This window comes from Phaenicophaeus curvirostris, chromosome 3 (assembly GCF_032191515.1).
Source record: "Phaenicophaeus curvirostris isolate KB17595 chromosome 3, BPBGC_Pcur_1.0, whole genome shotgun sequence".
Taxonomy (NCBI): Eukaryota; Metazoa; Chordata; class Aves; order Cuculiformes; family Cuculidae; genus Phaenicophaeus; species Phaenicophaeus curvirostris.
The window spans coordinates 44616989-44641091 of record NC_091394.1 but is presented as its reverse complement, the minus strand read 5'-3'; the positions used below and the strand labels follow the sequence as shown (position 1 = coordinate 44641091).

The 24103-nt window shown below is 37.4% G+C and overlaps 1 protein-coding gene across 4 annotated transcripts in view; it reads right to left on the bottom strand.

Moving 5' to 3' along the window:
* The window catches only part of PIEZO2 (piezo type mechanosensitive ion channel component 2), a 311046-nt gene that overhangs the window by 154716 nt on the left and 132227 nt on the right, over positions 1 to 24103 (bottom strand). For all 4 annotated transcript variants that reach the window (XM_069853757.1, XM_069853760.1, XM_069853758.1 and 1 more), the window contains exon 4: positions 14694 to 14736. In XM_069853757.1, the coding sequence (XP_069709858.1) occupies positions 14694 to 14736 (43 nt within the window). The remainder of the gene's footprint in view (positions 1 to 14693; positions 14737 to 24103) is intronic.

Sequence of the window (24103 nt, the reverse complement as noted above, 5' to 3'; positions counted from 1 at the left end):
TCTTGAAAATCTGTTTCCTGCTGGAATGGAATGGAATGGAACAATTAGAAGGGACCTACAATGATCATCTAGTTCAACTGTGTGACGACGTAAAGGCTGACCAAAAGTTAAAGCAAATTATTAAGGGCATTGTCCAAAATGCCTTTTAAACACTGACAGGGCGGGCCATTGACCATCTCTTTAGGAAGCTTCTTCCAGTGTTTGACCACTGTCTTGGTAAAGAGATGATTTTGTTTTGCAAACATGCACAAAATTGAAGCATGTTCCATGAAAAACTGCTAAATTAGAGCCTGTACCATTCCTAATGAGAGAGGAGTGGGAATGGCATAAAAGGCCTCCCTGTACTGGTAACTTGTGCAGATCGGCATTGCCAGAGTAAATCTCAGAGTCTGAAGGATTGAAGGAGCAACTGGAACCAAGTGTCTGCTCTATGAGCATCATTTTGCAGAGAGGTGTGGCCGCATATGTGCTATTTGCGACTCAGGAACTGCTCTCTGGTCCTCTTCGAACACCTTCACCTAGTATACAGTCTTGACGAAAGGTGAAAAATTATAATGACACTGCCTGTGCTTAACAAAGTTGTATCTCAGGTCACATGGATTCCTAAAGCACTGTTTCACCCAAAACCCAAGGCTTTCTACATGATGCCAAGCATGCAAGTGGGTTGGTAACCTGAGAACATAAACAACTCAGAAACACAAAAGCATGGGAATTCACAGATTTCATTATTCTGCTGCACACAGCGCAACTTGTTCAGTCTTGATCTTAAAGACTTTTAGAAGAGTATTTAGAGTAAGTGCATCATTAAGCAAATTCACCTGATGATGCCAGTCCCTCTGACTATTTCCCATTGCAGGAACCATGTCACACAGCCTGAAATGGATGTTGAAAGTGACACAGAGCTGCAGTGAAGCTTGAAGACACTTTACCTCCTGTCTCTGAAGGCAAACAAGAAATAATGAAACGAGATTGACTAGGAGGATGTTTCAGAGACTTCATTAAAAATAGATAGAAATCTTTGTCTTTCAAAGTTTTATTGTCTCTTGGACAGTAAAGAGTAGAAAGATAAAATTCATTTTGCCATGAGAGAGAGCCAGATGATCAGCTGATATCCATTATAAATTATTGGTCAAGATTACAGAAGGAAATGAAATATGGGGGCAGACTGATCTGATTTCTAGCAGCACTGAACTGCTGCAGTTGAGAGCATCAAGTCCTGCATCTCTTCTTTCCTCCCACATGTCTTTTTCTCCTCTGAATGGTAGCTCATGAAGGGAAATCCTTGCTTTTCAGTCAGTTCCCATAATTCATCCACATTTCACAAGAACAGTACATATTCCTTTGCATTCTGACAGTGTGCAAAGGCCACATGAGTCCCCAGTGAACCAGGGGTGTTAACCTCTGCTCCACTTTTCTCATCATATGCACATGGAAAAGAATACTTGCTGGCTGCTTGGAAGAGTCAGTACAGAACATTTACTCACGTCAAAAAAATGGGAAAAACCTACACTACAGAGCTCTATTCCAGGGTTAGATTAATTTTTCAACACAAATGTTATTTTCTGTAAAAAAGAAACCTCACTCATTTCCTCTATTTTTTCCTGATTATATACTCACCAATTTATGCTACTCTTCACACTGGCTCACTGTTTGCCCAGAGCATTTAATAATAATGTTCCTTTTTAATAAAGACAAACCCTACTAAAATTTTCTGTTCATTGAGATTTTTTTTTTTTGCACATAGAAGAGGCTTTCAGGTACCTTATTCTATTTCTCTTAGTTTTCTAGTCTCTCTGAGCGTTTCTAGAGCTCTCAAGGAGTGGAGTACTTGGCCACACTTAAATGCATTTTAGGACCTGTGCACAGTGAGGCTGTTGCAACTAGAGTATCATGCTGAACATGCTTTATATATACAACTAATCAGTTTTTTACTTAAAAAAAATGGTTTTTACATAAAAAAAACTTTTTTAGCTGGAAGACAATTATTAAATGACTGTGAAAGAATTCTAATACAGAATACACAAAAGTATTCTTTCACCTTTGTATTATATCAGGCTTTATTTCTATACCACTATACAACTTCTTATCCTTGATTTTTGCATTCATGTGCTTTAGTCTCTTCACTGATGAGTTTTTAATTGAAAAGTTATCGCTAATTTTACTGTTCATTCACAACTATATATGCTATAGCAATGAATCTTTTGATTGTGCAGTCACTTGCCAATGTCATCACATAGCAGTAGGATGCAGTCTCGTGGAAACACACATATGCTTAAGCTGCAGGAAGACAGCATATAAATAAAAGTAATCAAGGTAGTTTTTTACATGCTGATGCACAAGAAAGATATTTTATGACACTGCAGTGACACTGGGAGGGAAATGAAGAAGAGATGACAGAAGAAAATAGATATGCTGCCATTTACAACAATATGGAAGAAACAAAAATTGTACTACCATTTCTACTCTGGCAATTTGGTTGCCTGCAGTTTATAGAATCAGTTATCTAACAGTTGCTCAATTCATTTTTCACAGTGCAAAAATCAGGCCAGTGTACTGGAGACAAGGTAGCTTAAAACCACTCCCCCTCTAAGACTGAAACATAGTTCCACGATTAGTGCTGCAAAAGGGTCTTTCACAGCTTAAACATTAACCTTGATAGTTGCCCAAGCTTTACTGAGGATCCTGTGTTTTCCTAAAGTTTCACCTGGAGCCATGTGACTGTGAGAGTCACAAACCTTTCCTTACAAAGAATACATATATCCATTTCCAGATCTCACAGCCATGAAAAAAAACTTTGAAATGTGAAGAAATTTCACCCTTATAGGTGAGAAACCAGGGAAAAAGTATCATTTAAAGTTAGTATCATTGAAGTTTTAAATCATTCAACTTTGAAGCTATTCATTATTATTTTTTGCATTTTTATTTATTACTTTAGGTTTGGTCGCAACAGGAAATACTTCAGGGAGTGTATCTTTATATCTGCAAAAGAAGTAATCAATGTAGCAGGGAAAAGGAATATTATTATGTTCAACAATATTACATATGGAAACATACTTATCTCTGGTATCTTCATCTGAGTTTATCCAGTACCAGACACCTCTCTTTCACACAGGAAAAATAACAACATATTGGAAAATATTCACATTTTTGTAACAGGCCTCAAACAAATAGCTAAATTTTCAGAAATTATAGACATTGACATTCTGTCTGGAAGTGAAAATTTTCACTGCTCCTAAAATTATGGATTTATATTGCCATGCTAAAAATTCAACACTTCCCAGCCTTAAACTGACATCTGTATGTGAAGTCTGTCTTTAATTTAACACATAGAATTACAAAGGCACTATGATTAGAGATAGTCCTAAGGTGCAAAATTTGTGTCGGTTTTGACACAAATAGCCCCAGCAGACTTACTTTTTAGAATGGAAGCATGGGACAAGACAATATTATTTCATATTTTGTCCTGGACTATTATATTATTCCATTTCCCAAAAGCTATCCACAGTGTTGGAGGCAATGGAAAGTAACTTCATAAAAATATTTGGCTCAGCTTCTAAATACACCTTGGCTCTACTGTTTGAGAAACACTATGATGTATGCAAGCAACCCTCACCCATAATGATGAATACAAATGTTTCAGTTTTCTTTGAAAGATTCCTTCAAGTGGGGTATATTTCAAAGCTGACTTTTCTTGAACAACAACGGATAAAATGGGTACAAAAGCTACAATGTGAAGCCATGTAAAAGGTCATCTCCCCAGGGTGTGGTTTAAGAAAATCTAATAACTATAAAGTTTTTATAATACTTAACTAAAGTACAGCTCAAGAGATGAAGTTTTATTTGGATTTTCCCCCACTAGCATCTATTTAAAATTTTATGCAAGCATGAGAAGAAGAATGCTAAATTAAGTAAAATTGCTATTTTATTAGGATCATGCATATTAGGAAGCACAGGACTAAGGCAAGACTATTTTCAGCAAAAGTGGAACTTTTTTTGTCAAAACCAGGATTCCCGAGTTACAAACCAAACTCCTAGCGTGACTCAGGCAATTGAAAGATGTTATTTCGACGCTTTTAAACAGTTCAGTCCCCTTTCATAAAGAAAAGAGACTCATCACAACCCTAGTGCCTAATCCAGCAAATTGGCCAAAAGCTGCCCAGCATCAAGCACTCCTGATATCACTGCAAGTCTCTGTAAGACAGAGTCTCTAGCAAGGAAGCAGAACCACAGGCAAATGTATACTGACGTTGCTGGCCCTCTATTAGATCTGGAGATATATCTAATTTGAGATTTCAAGCCTGAAAACCCCAATATGAGCCTCCCTCAAAAATAATAAATAAAAAGGGGAGGAAACTGCATACTCATAAACGATCTTGTAATTAATAACATTGATGTGATTCTCATCTACACACAGCTGAGTTTGAGATTTATCATAGGCCTACCACACAATTAAGAGGTTCATTATTTTAAAGAGCTCTGCCTCCAGAATGTTTGCACACCAGATCTTTCAGTGGGTGCACAAGAGGCTAAACAGGAAGCAGGACTGTCATGTTTCCCATGAATAAGTGACTTCTTGACCTTCTGTGTATCCATACAGAGGATTAAAACACAGTGATTGCACAACTGTGTTTTACTTATATAACAGACAACTGATTTTTCTCTGGACTACCTGTTGTGGTGTCCACCTTGGATTTTTAATATCTGAATTCTCTTAAGTTAGAGAACTTAGAATTCTCTAAATTCTAGAGAATCATCTTTATTCTCTAAAATCTGTCTTATTTATTTATGCAACTAACAGTCATTTTATTCCTTGTTCATAATGTTTATTCTCATGAGATATACCCTTGAAGTCTACTGAGATGCTCATATATTCAAGGGATGAGTGTTCAGACATGTGGAAAATTCACATTGCTGCTTTCAATGTTGTTTAAAAAGAAGGTGTCAAAGAATCTGCAATGGGCCCAGAGGAAATACCTTTCTTGACATATTACAGTGATGTACTCCAGAAAATAGTCATGATTACTATAATTATTTTAGGCAGGTATTGTTTAAGTTACTATTAAGATAATTGCTTAAACAGAAAAATGGGGGATTAAAACCTAGAAAATCTCTTAAATCTGCTAAAAACAAATTGAGTTATTTTAGTGAAAGTTTATGCATTTCATGATAGATATATTTATCACTTTTTTAATAAGGACAGCTTTGAGGAAATCCAGTAAGTAAGGAAGCACTTACTAGTCTAAGTGGGTTTTAGCCATATGGTGATCATCTCCTGAAGAGCTTCTATAAAAATGTCTCACTTGGTTCATCTGTCTTTACCATCTCACAGGTATGCAGCACAAAGGCTACAAACCCATCACTAGCAATATATTAAAAATTATTCTATGACATGACTGTTAAGAAATATATTTATTTTGCAAAAAGTAGGGTAGCATATAGCAAAACTTGTGCAAATGACATCTGTCAAAGTCAGCTTTACTTATAACTAGCCTAAGGTCAAAAATTACCTTCAGCTTAAAAAGTACACTAAAAGGACCTTTGGCAGAGGAAATATAGAATAGAATACAATAGAAAAGAATACAATAGAATAGAATAGAACAGAACAGAACAGTTGGATGGGACCTATAACGATCATTGAGTCCAAGCGCCTGAACACTTCACGTCTGACCAAAAATTCAAGTAAATTATTAAGGGCACTGTCCAAATGCTTCTTAAACATTGACAGGCTGGGGCACTGACCACCTCTCTAGGAAGCCTGTTCTGTGCTTAACCACCTTCTCAGTAAAGAAATGCTTCCTAATGTCCAGTCTAAACCTGCCCTGGTGCTGCTTTAAACCACTCCTATGTGTCCTATCACTCCATCCCAGGGAGAAGAGATCAGCACCTCTGTCTCCACATCCCCTCAGGAAGCAGTAAAGAGCAATGAAATTGCCCCTCAGACTTCTTTTCTCTGAATTAGACAAACCCAGGCACAGTGTCCAAACAATCATCCTGCATCCAACAGCAGCCACTATGATGGACTTCACTTTTCAGTTCAAAACACAAAAGTAGGTAGGTATGAGGACATTTGAATCATAGGTTTTCTTGCATCAAGACCCTTAGTTCATACAATGATTCGAAAAACTAATCTTGTAATACAAGGATGGGTGCAGTTCTGATGGGAGTATCAGCATATGGTTTAAGTTTTGTTGTGGCATCAGACCACATAATGGGGTAAAGAAGTAAAAGGCCTAGATTTATGGATATAATAACATCCCTCTGAGCCTTCTCAGTACATCAACAGTACCGCTATTATCTATGCTAGATCTATTAGACGAGCACAGCTCCAGCCCTTTCACCAGTTTTGTTGTCCTCCTCTGGATGTGTTCAAGCACATCCTTCTTAAATTGCAGGGCCCAAAACTGCACTCAGTACTCAAGATGAGGCTGCACCAATGCTGAATACATCAGGATAATCACCTCTTTTGACAAGCTGGTTATGCTGTGCACAATGCACCTCAGGATGCGGGTTAGCTCTCTTGGCTGCCAGGGCACACTGCTGGCTCATATTGAGTCTGCTGCCAACTAGCATTCCCAGATTCTTTTCTCCAGGGCAAATTACAGAATATAAGCCATATCCCAGGATAAGCAGAAGATTAATCAAATTCTAAGCAGGAGCCTCAGGAGTTAACTGTGACGAATGCTGTATTTTGCCCTGGAGAGTAGGGTATTTGCTCACCAACACAGAAAGTGCTGGTACAAACATCCCTACACTGCTGGGGAAAAAATAAACCAAACACTGCAAAAAGAGCGACTTTAAGACAGATGGAGGACCCCTGAAGGTCCTTCCATGCTGACCACCAAACCACACTGAAGTGGTAACGTCTGGACTGCCTGGCTTTACAGATGCAACCCAGGGCTGGAGTTAGAAGCAGAAATTCTTCATAGGCCACAGCTCATAGAGTACTCTATGAAACACAAATCGTAAATAGGATAATAGTCCAAAACAGGGGATTTATTAGTTCTGATCTCATTTCAGATTATGCTTGCTGTAGGGGCAAGGGCGACTGCCCCGAAGACATGTCCTTCTCAGTGGGAGCAACAGGATTAGATTACTTCACAGGCCACTATGGCATGTCCAATACAGCATACTGGTTGTCAACAGGCAACTAGAACAATCTTTACTTACAGTTAACTTGTGCCTGTTCTCACTGGACTGACTATACACTGCTTTCAGCAACATTAGAATAAAAGTGAACATTAGGATAAAATCCACAAAGTTAAACAGGTTTAAAACTTGATTTAATGTGTTTCTATTTCACTATTTATTACTGACTAAAAGATTTCAGCTGATGCAGTATTAGGGGGAAAAAGAAAACCCTTCCATTTCATTTGTAAGTTTTAAAAGAATTTTGTTATTTTCTATTCTTTGTTTTCGTTCTTCACAAATATAATCCAATTTTTATTCTGACTTTCTCTGTAACTCAAAACTTTTATTTCAAAGTCTCCCTTTTTGTCAGAGCAGCGAAGAAAACTTAATATAAGATAGAACCTCAGGCATGCAGTATGTATCACATGAAACTGAAAACACATTTCTTCCACATTTACTACACCATAAATAACATGAATACTTCAGCACACACATGCAAAAATTCCACAGGCTCAGCCACCATGAAGCAACAAAACGAGGCAAAGCTCTGAAACCTAAATTAAAGTAACCTCAGTCCTCCTGTCTTCCCAGGACTCGGGACCCTTTGCTGCCCTTCCACTGGAGACAAGTGCATATGTGTGGGAAGCCTCTCTCACTCACAGTCCATCACTTCTTGAAAAAAGAAGCAAAGCATTGCAGCTGAAAGGACAAGAGTAATTCTAGAGCTGTTCTCTGTTCCCAGACACCTACCTATCAATTACGTAACAGCCAGAGAAACAACTAAACTGAGATATCACCTGGAAGATAACAATTCCATTATAAGCAATAAAGTGCTGTCTTATTCAGAGCCTTCCAAGGGATGATGGGGAATTGGCCTCATCTCCTCAGCTCCCTACATTACATTTAGTTGCTATATTATTCAAAGAAAAGACATAATTGTAATCACAGCAGAATACATTCTCATTCATTAACTACTACAAAAGTAGAATGGGCATGATACATTAAGACAAAAATGTGCCAAGAATGCTGAGGAAGGCTATCAACTAACCCTCAAAAAATAGGAAGACTGAGTGAGCACATGAATAAAAAGTATAAACAAAATTTGGATTAATTTAATTTCTCTGATATGAAGAAATTAAACGACAGGATGCTGTAAACTACAATCCTGCTGAAGTCAGAGGGAGTGCCTGGGCACTGAAAACTTAAGCATTTTTCTTAAGTGTTTTGTGGTGCAGGAGACCAAACCAGTCACGTAGGCTACTACGCCTGGTTTTTCCAAAATGGTGAAAGAGGTGCCTGGCAGGGCTTTCCCCATGTCCCTCCAATTGCATCACTGCCCCTGTTTCTCCTTGTCTTCCCAGACTCAAATTATTCAATACTTGCAAAACACATTCAGATTGCACTGTTTCTTCTAAAAGAAATTCTTAAGGATCAGACCCTGCAGGCTCTTGCAGCCCCTGGCTGATGCAATGTTCCCAAAATGATGTCAGTGGGAGACTTGCCCAAGAAAGGGCTAAAGGATTCAGCTGTATGTGAAGGGATTGAAATTATGGAACATGCTATCAGGATAAAACTTTATATTTCAAACATATATTTATTCTTTTTACTAGATCACTGAAGCATGTGGGGAGGATTGGGGGATGTCACTATAGAAAACCATATGGTACTTGTATTTCCAAGCCAGAATTGGGCATAATAAATATTTATAGAATCCAGTGGTATTCTCTTCTTTCTGTTTATTCTTTACATGTCACCTAGAGAAACTCTGGCCAAGCACCAATCAAATATCCCAGCAAGTTACAAGCAATCTAAGCATGGGGGAAAGACAGAAAACAGATTGCCAGTAGACTCATAATTAGCAACCTAGACCTTGAAGGATACACTTGGGAAGTGACTTTGATGCATCTGAATTCCAGTGCTCACCACATGTCACGAGTGGTTTGCGAAATTGAGTTGTCTCTGCAAGGGGCAGGGAAGATATACACAATATTTTTGGCTAGACTGAACAGGGGCATGTGTGGAGCAGCTGCAAAAGCAGATATCCATCTACTCTCAGAGACCAACACAGGAACAAAAATGCATCGCGGCGATGACAGATAACTTGTTCCTCACATCTACTGGGAAAGCTGTGTATCCCTACCAATAAGGTAGGGAGCTGTTGTGTTTATTTTGCTTCAGACCAAAACAATGCAGGTTGTCCTCTTTATCACCTTGTGATTAGAAGAGTGTTGAAGGAGCTACTGAAATACAGAGAAGACCTGGAATGTACCTTAATAGGAGCCAATCTTCATATCCAGGTCTACCCTGGATAACAACATAACAACATTGGTTTAGTATTTTCCTTTTTTTCTTGACAGTTCTATTCCCTTCCCTGCTCCTACTTCCATTCCCTCTTTTTTCCTTGACATGTGAGAGCTACCAATCCCCAACTACCATTTTGCTTTTCAGAAACAGTAAAAGGATTAAACACAAAGCATAACAAGCCCACAAGTCAATACGCAGTACTTGACTAACACTAGTAGCTTTCACTGTTGATGACATTCAGCATTACTTTAGCCAGAATCTGTTATGCTGCATGTTGCACTTTTTAAAGAGACATTGCTACTGTACAAACGGTGCAGACATGTCATATTAGCAGTATATAGAGCAGGAGTAAGATACTTTTTCATATATAAGCTTTGAACTAATAAGACATTTTTGCATACCAGAAAAATAAATACTATTTCAGAACCACTTTGAAGCTATTAAGCAAACAAAAGTTACATCTTCAATACAGAAAACTCTCGTTTTTATACAGATAATTACATTTCACTAAGAAACTGGTGTTCAAAAGTTCCTTTCTGTCACTGAAACAACAATTTATTATGAAAAACATACTTATTTAATGTTGCCAAAAGTGCAATAACCACACATCTGTTACTTTTTAAAATATTTTTTTAAACAGTTGGTATTTATTTAATATATAATAACAGTTATTAAATCATTCTTAAGTCTGTCTTGTGGAACCGTAATGTAAAGCATTGCATACATGACAGAAATACCATGGGAACAAATGTAAAAAGGGAATACATGTGTTGTTAGTAGCTGAGTAGTTACTAATTACATTACAACTCAAAGAAGAGTATTAAGAGGAAGTCCTGCAGGACAGTAAGTTTTAAAATTCAAGAGTTTTAAAATTATTAGATCATTTCTAGGTCAACAAATATGTTGAAAATATAGAAGACTATAATTACTATTGAATCTACTAGAATAGGACACAACTCCAGTAGCACAGATTAGGGAAATTTTTTACAAGGCCTTCTTTGGCTTCTAATTTTCTGCAGTCTGGCTCTGCACTGCAAGTGTCACCCAGCCATATCCAGGGAAGACCCCATGAACTACATTATGGAAGACTAGCTCCATGACAGGCCTTATCATCTTCCCTTTTTAATTTTAACAGGCTTTATAAAATTTATTTATTTATTTTTAAATAGCCAGAGTAGCCAGGAAACAAGCACAATCACAGTTAACTGTTTGTAACTATTTCACTTGAGGGTTTGAGTGAGTCATTTCCAGCGGGTCCTGCCTGTGACCGAAAAAAACTTAAGGCAGAGAGATGAACAGTGCCTTCTGAAACACAGTTTTAGTCATATTTGTTACAAAGTAGAGCACAGCTGACTGCTTTCCAGACATTTTCATGAATAGATGGGTATCACCTAAACACCTACCAATAACAAAAAGTAATTCCCAGCTTAAGAGCAGCAAAAAAAGTCATCCTATTTATCCACAAATCTACTTGCTTTGGACAATCAAAATTATTAAAGAAACCATGTAAGGTGACCATTTGCTTGATGTGCAGGTATCACACATGCTCATCTTTTTAAACTATATTTCTTGTATGACAGCTTAATACAAGCTAACTTTTCTCATAATTCTCCAAATTTCTCCAAAATGTTCTGCCGAAAATGCAGTCAGGGACTATATAGTCAAGTTAATCTGGGATAAATTTTATGACTACTATAGTATGTTACAAATAGCTTACTTACAATCTCCCAAAAACCAATCAATAACATAACAGCCTTCATGTAAATCTATCAAACCCCACTTATATACTCCACTTAATTGAAAAGCTCTTAACACCAGTCATTTCCTGGCTATGGAGCTACTTCACTCAAGTTCCAGCATTTTTAATTTCCCTTGCACTGAAAAGCAGCATCCCCAGTTCGCAAGTAATGCTTACATAAAAGGTTCACAGCCAGATCCCTTACTGCCTCTATGTTTTTCAGGATATGAAGACAACAGCAATGTAAACACTCTACTACTGCAGAATAAACATCACGTAACCACAAAGCAGTGATGACATAACCTGTATATTATCTGGGCTTAATTTTCTGCAATGTAAACTTAGTGTACACATCTCCTGTTCCTCAATCCACTCTAAATCACCCTGTTAAGAAAAACATTTTACATGAATTTTCCATTTTTTAAGCAAAAAAGTATTCCACATTATTTTGAATATCTTTCCTTTTGTGTATCTAAAAATATTGCCTTCTCCTGAATAAAAATGAGCTTGCTCAAACAACATATCTAAATACTATTGATATTTCACAGCTGACTCAGGTGTACCTAATTCAACAGCTTTCAGAGAATATGTTTTAAAATAGCAAAACATGCTGCTGCTGCTTCTTGTCCTAGTACTGAAATATGTAATACTCAAACAGCTGTAGGAGATCAGACCATGTCATAGATGTAGCCCACTAGCCTGTCTTTATTGATGTCCATAAAAAGATGCCTACTGAAGAGAATAAGACTAGGGAAAACATGTAATGATGCATCCCCAGAATAATCTCTTAGGTTTGAGAAATCTGCAGAACTGGAGTTTCTACTTCTGTGACTCTAAGTTAAGAGCGGACCCCGCATCAAAGTACTACATATAGCAATGCCAATCCCTTTGTTTACTTTGGAAACTGTTCCTTAAGGCCCAAGAAATACAGATCTGAAGCAATCATGTACGATATGATACTAAGCAAATATTGCTATAAAGGAGTTAACACTGGACTTCATGTATTTATGTTAGTCACGGGTTTTTTAGTCAACCAACTCATTATTGCTGATGGAGTCATGTCATACAAAAGCTTGTGTTAAAAATACAGGTGTGTTACTAAAAAAAAACCACCAAACCTTAATTGTTCTACCTGCTTAAAGGACTTTATTTTTGTTGGTTTATCTTTGCCTGTTCTCTGAAAAAGCTGATATGAAAAGACATCTGTTTTTATGACTGTGACATGCCAAGTACATTTAAGTCTTCATTCCATCCATGTTAACTAATACACTATTTCAATTAAAGTTACTTCAGGATAACAATCAATCTCTCAGGGTGCAGAAGCGCCATCTGAAAGCCTTTCCGCTTTTCAAACTATAACGGCAATAATGGGGTCTGCACAGTAATGCCTTCTACACATAGGCCTCCTCTTAGGCAGGCTTCTCAGCTGTAATTTGGTCTATTCAGAATTCTCCACGTTTCATGTCATACATACATTGCATACACATATCTAATGTGGGTTCTCCTTGCTGTTTTGAAACATCTCATAATTTGGAAATTGCCAAAATCAGAACTTCTAATGAATTCAGCTTAAAAAAATAGACCATTTTCCACTGGGAGCTTCAAACCTTAGACCCAAAGTATTGACTCATTCTAGCAACCCTCAAAACTACTAAGAATGGGGCAGTAAAAGAATAAATATTTTACTGTACTGCCCTTCAGACATGTACATCATGCTGAATGAAATGCCCATCAAGAAACCAAATGGGATGTAACTTGAGAAAAAAGCACAACTTATTAAAAAGAATCCCTCGATGAGATCAAAGTTAGCAACTAAGAATGCGGGTTTTTTCACTAATATCCAACTTTTTGTGCAGTGATGTTAAAAACAATCTAAATAGAAACATCCAGTAAGGTGTCACAGTCAAGGAATTTCTAGTTTGATCCTTGATTTGGCGCTGCTTCTGCTCAAGCTGATGCTTATGAACCACAGCCCCTAGTCTGAAACTGTACCTAAACAGAATCACGGTTTTCCTTTCCTTCAATACGGTGCCTTGTGCTATCTGCATATGGGTTTAACAGAAACTACAGGTAAAGTAGTACACTTCATGTTTGTTAAAATTATTTTTTTAAAAAAAAATTAAAAATCGCTAATATTAAAAGTTTGAGACAGAAACATTTTAAAATTTTCATCAGAACCTATCCAGGACTACTAAATATTGTTACTATAAAAGACACTGCAATTTTCAGCTCAGGTTTCCTATATCACTTGGGCATGCATAAGCTTATGAGGCAGTAGAACAGATATTTCTGTTTAATGATCTGAATATTTCTGACTGGTGAGAGGCTAGGAAATGACAATGCCCATGTTTTCTCCGCTACAAAAGTAGAAACTATTTAGAGATAGGCTTAATCCTCTCCCCAGGTGCCACATTTCTAGATGGAGACCAGAGAAAGTCGAGTATTTAGAAATTTATTTCTTCCATTTGTGTTAGTTAAGCAGACACCTACTATAAAAGGATTATATAGAAAATAAAAATTCATATATTGCTGCAAATATCTGAGAATCTTAATTACAGGTAGGAGTTAGGATAATTAAACTTAAGCATCAGACTTGTAAAAAAACACTTGTTTTTTTTGTAGTAAAAAACTTTGTGCAAGGTAAAAGTCAGTAGAAAAATGCAGCTTGCATTACAGAAGCAAATAATTACTTTTCTGTTTCATATGATTTGAATTTATCAACTTCAGAAAGGTCTGACTGCTGGGTTTGCTGAGATGACCCAGGCAGTATGCACGGTATGCACTCATGCAACTCGAACAAGAGAAATTCCTTCTTGCCCTGTCAACAGTGACCCAAGCACATTGGTGTACAACTTAAAGCCACTCTAATAAGGGAAAACAGCAAAACTTTATTCAAGTGGAGAGTAGTATCTATTTACCATTTGCCAAAGAATCAGCATGAGATTGACTATCTGAACCTCAACATCAGATCCCTCTTTACTGGGCTTGGCCTAGTTTAATTTCCAAGAGAGACAAGTTTCTGGTATGATGACCTTGTGGTTAAGTTTGCCTCCAAGAAATACTTGCACTTGAGGAATGCTGAATTCTGAATTTTCCTCTGATGCTAAATAGCTCTCTGCCAGCTTTGGTCCTCTTTCAACTTCATTTACTTTTGTCAACTAATATGTCACAGGTTAGAAATTTCATGGAAAAAATAATATGAGAGCAGTAATTTCATTCATAAGTAAGACTTCTGTCCAAATAGCGTGCCACCTTTTTTAATACTAGTATGCTATACAGCTGCCAGCAAAACACATTATGAGTCAAGTTCATACAGTGAATAAGCTACTTCAGATTGACTGAGGAGACAGAAGAGGACATAAACAGAAAAGCTGAACATGTATGTGCATTACACCAACTAAGTTCTACTCTAAATCTGAGGTCACAGATATGTCTGATCAGCTAAAATGAATAATTCTGTAAGCTTGCTCATGCAGTTTTTCTTCTTTTTTTGCACTGGTAAGGAAACAAATTTATGGCTTACCTTTCAAAACCAATCTGTCGTAATGTTTTCTCCCATGTTGAACCTATACAAATAAGAGAAAAAACAAACACCCTCAGTAAAGAACCTTTATTGTTTGAACACTCTTACTCTTCTTCTTTCCTTGCGCAGCTGGAATCTGCATAGTAAGGTGATTTTTTTACACAGAAGCACTTGCAAATAACATCTGTTTTCCCCACAGTAAAAGAACTGTTAAGAATGGCTACAATTGGGTGACATAACCACATGGAGGGGTATCAGCCTATGTAACTCCTTTACATTGCAAAGCAGCCGATCACTGCAACAGTTCACTGCAGTTCCAAGGGTGGTCTTCTATCTTACAGCAACATGATCTGTACATGACTCCTGAAAGTGCTGAGCTGGCACCCCACATCATCCACTCTTCGCATTTCAGCTTTTCATTTTACTGTAGTGTTCGCCTGATTCTTGCTGAAAGCTTTACAGATTTTTCTGAAATCCAGCCCTTTTATTTTTAAGCATGAAGATGTATTTCTGCTATATTGTTTAACCCTTCAAACTCATACTAACAGCTGCGAAGAGGACTCTCTAAAAAACGATCAAGGGCTCAGCCCTACAAACTATTCAAATGGGAAGAGTCATCCAAAGAATTACCCTTGGTATTTCTGATGCACTTAATACAAGTTTTTCCTAGATTTTCTGAAAAATACCAGTACCGCCAGCCCTTCCTCCAAAGCATTAAGTGATCAGGTTTCAGTTCTTGGTAGGTCTTTTTCTTGTTGTCAGTTTCTTTCTTGCTGCCATTACGTGGTCATAATAAATATAGGCTACTAAGAGTACAAATTTTTCAAGTCACGCAGATCTGCAAGGCAAATATATAGAAGTATATGAAGCTGAGTCGTAGTTTGCTTTTTGCATTTTACACTCCTCTGAGAAATGTAACAGGACTGCAAGTAATGTAAGCAACTATGGCTCTTTTTGAATGCTTTGTTGTATTTAAACTGAAATCAGAGAAGTGACAATAATTCCTGTTGGTGATGCAGTCCATCACCTAAAGGGAAATATAAATTAGGAACAGATTCCCTGTGAGTGACATTTAGTAGCACCAGAGAAACTCAGAGACAAGAAGCAGCAATGTTGCTGCGAAGTACTGAGAAAGAGCAGAAAGACATGAAGGAGAGAACTTTGCCTGATTTAAATCCAGAGAATGTCAGGTTTAAATGCACATTGTGCAGCAAGTGCCCATAGAAAGACTATAAACAAATAATAGCTTAGATTCTTGCCACTGACAATTCAAGTCCTGCTTGCCAAATTAGTACGGGAAAAGTGGTGACATAATACTATCAGTCAGGAAAAACGCTGCGTATGTATCACTTCTGACATTTCCATTCTGTTATCAGCTTAGAAATCAATGACCTGTTATGTTTGTAGTATGGTATTTATGTCTAATGTGCAACATATTAAATATTTTAATATGACTTAATCGATGCCTTATCTTTGATTTTGGGACACCTACTGCTGATATAGATAAAAATCTAAAAGCTCAACTTCTAAGAGAAGTTTTGGGGTTGAGGGTTTGGTTTTTTGGTTTTTATTTTTATTAACCTAGCAACAGAATTCTTTCTACTCAATCATCTAAACCTTCCTGTTCAGTCCAAGAAGAATACGGTAAGTTTCTAAAGTAATGACACAATTTTTCTGTAAAACATTATCTAGTATCTGTCTGATTTGCAAATGACAGACTAAACAAATAAAAACTTAAATTAATAAACTGAAATTAAAAAGTTAATTTCATAGAATCATAGAATGGTTTAGGTTGGAAGGGACTTTAAAGATCATCTAGTTCCAACCACCCTGTGATGAGCAGGGACACCTCCCACTAGATCTGGCTGCTCAAGGCCCCATCCAGCCTAGCCCTGAACACCTCCAGGGAAGAGGACATCCACAACTTCCCTGAACAACTTTTTCCAGTGTTCCACTACCCTCATCATGAAGAATTGCTTCTTAACGTCTAGTCTGTTTCCTCATAGGCCTATGTTGTGCAAAGCTCCTTTCACAGTTCCTAGCTAGACAGACAAGGAACAAAGTTAACATGGACCTGTGGAAAATAAATTCCTTGTATTAATCTCTGGTTTTCAGAAAAGAAACTACATTAAAGTATACACTCCTAAAGTAATCCAAAGTCCAACATTTCACTCCATACAGGAAGGATTTGGGCTGGCTAAGGGGGAGGTGCACAGCCAGTTCCAAACATGGTCAGTATACCACATTATACTCTTCTTCATTCATCTTGCCACTACTAGCTGCTTCAAACTTCAGTCACACACATATTTTCAGCGAAAGACTCTAAAAACCTCTTCTAATGATACTTTAGGGCAATGGACACACAGCTTTTCTGTTCAGGACTATTACAGCTACAGCCAGTGATCAATGTAAAAAAACTTCTAATTGTCCCCATCCAGTCAAAAGTATCTCAGGCCCATATCCAGCAGAGTACCCAGCAAAAAGAGACTTCAAAACTGAGGTGAAGAAAGCTCTGTCTTCATTTAATGGAAACAATGAGTTAAGTTCTGTTCTGGAAGAAGTGAATAATGTACATTATTTGATCAGTACAGGGAACTTATACTGTAGCACCTGTATTTGCCTGAGGTGAGGAAAGACTTCTGCTTGCACAGCTACCTACATACCTTTCATGAACTTTCATAAATTCATATTTTTTAAAAGGAAGTCTTCTAAAGACATCTCTAAAGCAGGACAACAAACAGTGTCACACATATTTATTTCAAATAAACATGAAAACCAAAAATCATGTTTAATACAATAAATCATCAGCATTTAATTGAGATTAAAAAAGAATCACTCCATTATAATTTTCTGAGTTATCCCCCAAACCCACCGCCTTCTGCATACCCCTGTAGTATATGTTTTCATGCAGCACTGATGAATAAAGTCTTTGCTAAAAAGATGACTGTGCATCTCCACAGGTGAGTGAAGGGCAGATGCAAGCGATTCTCGATATAGTTTACGCAATTCTACTGGCTCTGAAAAAAGTATTCAACAGTTTTTGAAGTTTGAAGATTTGAAAAAATTCTGAAGGAAAGAAATATCAACTAGCACAGACTAGTACTGGCATATGTAGTCAGCGTTTTTGTGCTTGCCACTGTTGTGTAAACTAGCTTTATGAATTTTTCACCCCATGACTGGCTACACTTCAGTTATACGATATATAGAGAGTTCTACAGAAGAGGGGAGGGGGGCAAGGGGGAAGCAAAGTAGAAAAAGAAACTTGGTCTCCACTGTTTGAAATAATCTTTTGGCTGCAGCTGGCTAGCAGAACACTGAAAAAACATGTGAGTCCTCTCAAGCAAAGCTGGCCAAGAACACAACTAATGTTTCAAATTAAAAAAAATACATCTTTTTTATGGAGTCTTATTTTAAAATGTTTATGATCTAAACATTCTGTTTTAAGAGTAGCCAATTCCACCCTCAGTAGTATTAACTTCTACACTGCACTAACAGCCAAAAGTAAATAGCCCGAGGTAACAACAACACTAAGAAGGACAATGCTACTAAAAGTCTAGAAAACTTATTATTTGATTTCAACCTTACCCAGTCCTTCCAAAACATTAAACAAGATTTAAGTCACGTAACTCTCATTAAAATCAAAACAGGAGTTTTTCATGTATTAAAGACTTGATCCTGCTCCCAAAGAAATCAGTAGGAATTTGGCTATTCAATTCAGTCTTTCTCTCTGCTAGGATTGTGGAAAACATTCACCTGTCGATTTTCAGAGTTAAGCCACAGCTACACTTTGGTTGCTAAGCTAACTTAATTTGGCTTCTCTTTGCTTTCTGTTTTTTGCCACCATATATAAAAATACAAAGACTACTTATAAGAATACCTTAATTTTGTATCCATGAAATTAAGCTTTTGTTCCAAATATTTGCTCCAGAGTGCCTGACTATCTCCATCTGTTCCAAAGGTTCTGTTTCACATTAACAGTGTTAGCTTTAAAATTCTTCAAAAAGATGAAGCATAATGTACTTCCAGAATTACTGCTCATATTTAAGAGAAAATATGGTAAAATGCACACCATGATCACCTATGAGCTCAATGAGATCCTAGCATAAAAATGAGAGTTTAAGAATATGAGATTCATTAAGATAAAATGAAAAATTTCTTTCTGAAATGAAAAGCTGTCTTCTTTGTCATGTAGGCTTTCACTTACATGCCAGTTTATGTATTTGGTTTGGTTACAACTTTCTGCTTACTATTAACTTAGTATGAATGAGAGGACTCATAATCCACTGTTAGGCTGCTCACCTTTACAAACCATGAAGTTGCCCAGCTGCTGAAGTTGGTAGGCTTAGGAAAAACACAAAATAACACGTTCATAGAATCACAGACTACCAGGTTGGAAGGGACTTCATGGACCATCTGGCTTAGCCTTTCTTGGCAAATGCACAGTCTAGACAAGATGGCCCCGTACCCTGTCTAGCTGAATCTTAAAAGTGTACAATGTTGGGGAAAAATATCAGATAAATAATTTTCAGCCATTCATGGAGGTTGCATAGTCATGAACTTTGAGCTATATCATGCCTTATCTGCCACTACAGCAGAGGTCTGTAGCTGCAGAGGGAGAAGTCTGGCATCCACTGTACATGCACAGCAAACACACAAGTCCCTTATGGTATCCCCATGCAGGCATGCATGCAGGTCGCTATGGATCCTGTGGTCCTTATGACCATGTACAGTGATTATCCACAGCCCTCCTGCTTTCTTACTTCTCCAGAGTTAGTGGTACTACATGCCTGTTCTGGCACTGTTTGAGGCTAACAGTAAGAAAAATAAGTCTTGCATTCTTTTCTCACTGTGATCTGACATAAGAACCAGAGGGAAAAATACCACTTAATTGAACCAAAAGATATTGTTTGCTGTTTTTCAATAAGCATTAAGTGAGCATGTCAGAATACAAGTATACAAAGGGAATAATATAAAGATCTTCAGTGACTGGAACAGAACAAAATATCTGTAAAGTACATCAACTCAAATGTAAAAAAAAAAAAATCTGGATCCTGTCAGTTGCGTAACAGAGAGTCATTCAGGCTTTCTGAAGGAACTAGCAAGGTACCTGGCATAGCACAGACACACTTAGCTCATGAGAGCTACATGCAGGTAGCCTCCAGGTGACCTCCATAACCCTATTATGATATGCTAGGAAAAGGTAGATCTTCTTGGAATAGTAACTGGATTGATCTGTTCTCTAACATTTTGAAGGAAAAGAGTTTCAAGAGGAACTGTTGATTTTTGCACGGATCAAAATATTCAAATAAATGTCCAAATTTTGATCTGAAGCCTGTGACACTAGTATTCTCCAAACCAGAAAAAAAACCAAAACAAAACAAACAAGAGCAATGCAAAACAAAACAAAAAACACACACAGAAAACCAAACTAAAATATCCCAACCTAAACTTACACATATTCAAAAGATACAGAACAGTGACATGAAATACACCAGAATCAAAATAAACACTTTGCTAAAAGTTTTCATTGCAGATGCCACTTCCCCACTCTTTTTCTTAAACACATTAGAAGAGAACAGGGTAGAAGGTCTAGCCCAGCTGGATTAGTCAGGGACCCAAATATCTGAATCCACATCTAAAATCTGTGAACAAACTGCATGAACACACTAGCATAGAACAAACTGGAGCTTCTCTTTGAGTAAAGACACATGTAGCACAGAAGCTCTTTTCAATGGATTGGGGAGTACTGTTCTGGGCCCCTCACCACAAGAAGGATGTTGAGGCTCTGGAACGAGTCCAGAGAAGAGCAACGAAGCTGGTGAAGGGGCTGGAGAACAGGCCTTATGAGGAACGGCTGAGAGAGCTGGGGTTGTTTAGCCTGGAGAAGAGGAGGCTGAGGGGAGACCTCATTGCTCTCTACAACTACCTGAAAGGTGGTTGTAGAGGGGAGGGTGCTGGCCTCTTCTGCCAAGTGACAGGGGACAGGACTAGAGGGAATGGCCTCAAGCTCCACCAGGGGAGGTTTAGGCTGGACGTTAGGAAAAAATTCTTTACAGAAAGGGTCATTGGGCACTGGAACAGGCTGCCCAGGGAGGTGGTTGAGTCACCTTCCCTGGAGGTGTTTAAGGCACGGGTGGATGAGGTGCTGAGGGATATGGTTTAGTGTTTGATAGGAGCGGTTGGACTCGATGATCCGGTGGGTCTCTTCCAACCTGGTTATTCTGTGATTCTGTGATTCTGTGATATTCTCCTTTATCACCTAAGTACTTATTTACTAGTTACTAACGAGCTACTACCGAATACATAAGAAGAAATAGGTCGTACCACGAAAAATGACCAGACATTGCAAGCCTTTATTTGCCTTCTGCTTATACCAGCTCTCAACAAATTTTTCACTGAATAAGAGTATAAATTTGATCCCAACACAATAATGCCATGGGAAAGATTTATTGTGTATTTTCCCCTGTGAGGAAAATATTAGATTAATATTGTGAGATACAAAAATTGGTTTCCTATTGAAAAAAAAAAATCTTGATTCATTCCATGTTAACCAGAAAAATTAATGATCATCAAAACTACTATTTCTCCTCTAAGGAGATTTTAAAGAGTGGAATTTTTGCTAAGAAAATGATCCGACTAGGAATTTAAAGCGAAGTGCAATAGTACTGATTCTGTGTTTGTGTGTGAACAGAGATGCATATTGATTTAAAATTAGTATTAAGAAGAGAATAGCCATAGTAAAGAGATTAATGACTGTATCTGGCAGATGCTTCTTCCAATCTGCACCTTCCCTGGTAGCTCTTTGAGCCCAGAGGGGACAGCAAAGCTCCCACAGATAAGTGAGGACCCTAAAAGCAGATGCTCCATTGGCGTAATATATATTTTTTGTTTTGATCTTGATTAGCACCAAAGTTTGAGGGCTGGGGAAGGAATTATTTTAAAATTGATCATTTAACTTAACTTATATAACATCACCTAAAATACTCTCCAGTACACCTGGGACATAAGTGATCCAAAATCTTGCTGCTCACTGGTCAGACCATAACAAATGGAGGTAGGGACAGAACTCAGCTCACTTTGTGTGATAGTAAGGCCAGTGCCTCTGATCATGATCCAAATTCTATAGAAGTAACTGGAAAGTTTTGCACTAAGTTAATGGACTTTGACACTTTGTCTGAAATGGAAACAAATAGCAATAAGGAATAGTAAAAATATAATCTGTTATTCAGTAACATAAATAACACCTATTATTTCTACCCCAGTTATAAACTATTGAGATGCAATGTTCTGTGTATAGCTGATTTGGGAAGAATGGGAGCAGAGAAATAAAAAGTTTCAGAATTTAAAATGTTAAGTGGGACACGGCTTGTTTTAAATGTGAAGTTTATGTATTTTTATAGGAGAATCACATATCATTTTATATGTGAAGATGACTCACTAATTAAAAAGCAAGCCAAGAGCTATGTGGAAGAAATAATAACTTGGAAAAAGAGAGTTTGGGGAAGTACTTTCTACATTTCTTTCTTCCATGGCAGATTTGTTTGAAATGATAGACAGGTAATAAGGCCAATTTAAACTCACCAAATTGCTTCACTTTTTTTATTAATCTGCTTTTTTCACAAGGATGACAGGTTCCATAGTTCTTATAAGAATAATGACCTCTTTTGTCAGCACATATACAGTATATTGAAACCATTTATAGGCAATTTTTACCATGTTTAAAACCACACTTATTTTAACTGAATTTCATTTTGAATTTGTTTCCTGAATAAGGCAGCAAACAGGAAAAACCCATGCCACTTGAAAATTTTTTGAAAATGTGTTTCAGATGTAACCTGAGACAGCTAGTTAATGGAAAGCTTTTTGTTGTTGTTTATTATTTATATATATGTTTGCTGTAATGGATGATTGGTGGTTTTTAACCCATATTTCAAAGGATATCAGAGATTTTAATTCATTGTGGCATCTTTTACTTTTGGTTTGGGTTTTTTTTTCGTAAATAGTCCTACTCCCTTTTCCCCTGACATTAGATCTCTGGAAAAAAGAACAAGGAAAAGGACTTTGCACACTGTACAATACAGAATTTTGTAGGTCACCAGCACAGAATCACACTGCAGGAATAAAGTGGGGAAGAATCAGACAATCCACAGATATAAATGATCTCTTAGACCTGTTTTTACAGCAGAAAAGCGTGTCAGAGTTCTAAGGAGCAGGGCAATATTTCCTGCTGTTGCCATAGCGGATGTCAACCTCAAGTCAGTGATCTTGAAAGCATCAAAGTTCTGCTCCAGACCTTCCGAAAGGAAGCCAAATAATAACTAAATGGGCTCTTTTTCAAATATGGAAGACTGGCTTTGCTTTGGTTTTCAAAGTAAAAGCAAAAGAACTTAAAGAAAACTTGTAATAAGTTTTATTTTTCATAAACCTGAAGAAAATGAGATTTTTCTCCATTTTTGTTGGCAGATGAATTCTCTCCCCTCCCATCCCAACCAACACTGTTCTGTCTGCTAAATAGTATCTTAGAGGTAAGGTTTTAACTTCAGAGTGTAATAGACGGGCATCAATCCAATTTCTAGACCTACCCTCTGCTTACTTTATTGTAACATAATATACTGTTATGAATAATAATGTCGACCTAGTTTCCTGCAGCGATGAATGTGTTCGGCATGCCAGTGCAAGGAATTTGCTTTCATTGTCTTATTTTGTCTTTTTGTCTCATCAGAAGGAAGGTGGGCAAAGGTTTCTTCCTGAATTCTGCAGCACAGACATACAGGAAGTGGGAGTAACAAGTATGTCTTCAGTAGCACATCCATATACAAGAAATTACAGATGAGAGAAATAAGGACAGGAAACTAGGAAATCTTGTACTGAAACAGGAGGAACATTAAGAAGACTGAAAACCAGCATTCCAGTGGTGGTATCTTTGAATCCACTAACACTTTGTAAGGCATGCCTTTTCTCTGATTTTTTTTTTTTAAACATAACTTCTTCTAAAAATAACAAAGAACCACTTCATTCTCATTATTTCCCCCACAGACTAAGGAAACACTCGCACAGTGTGATGAAGATAGAAACTCATTATTGGTAGGCCTGAGAACTTTTCCATATTCAAATTTTTCAGAAAAGAAACCCAAATTGTTTCAGTGGCTAACCTGACACTAGAAACAAAGACCTGAAGCGATGTGTGAAAGGTGATGTGCAGAAAAATGGCTTGAGATGCATACAACCTTAGCACACCACCTTTCACAGAAGAAAACAGCACTTTCAAAACTCTCCTGCTTTAGAGATGCCATTAAAAGTTGGCAGCAGTGACAGCACCAGGCAGCAGGACATTTAGGGCATGAAAGCTAAATCACTTCCATAGATCTTTTCAGAAGAGAAATATGGATGCAGAAGGACATGCTCCTGTG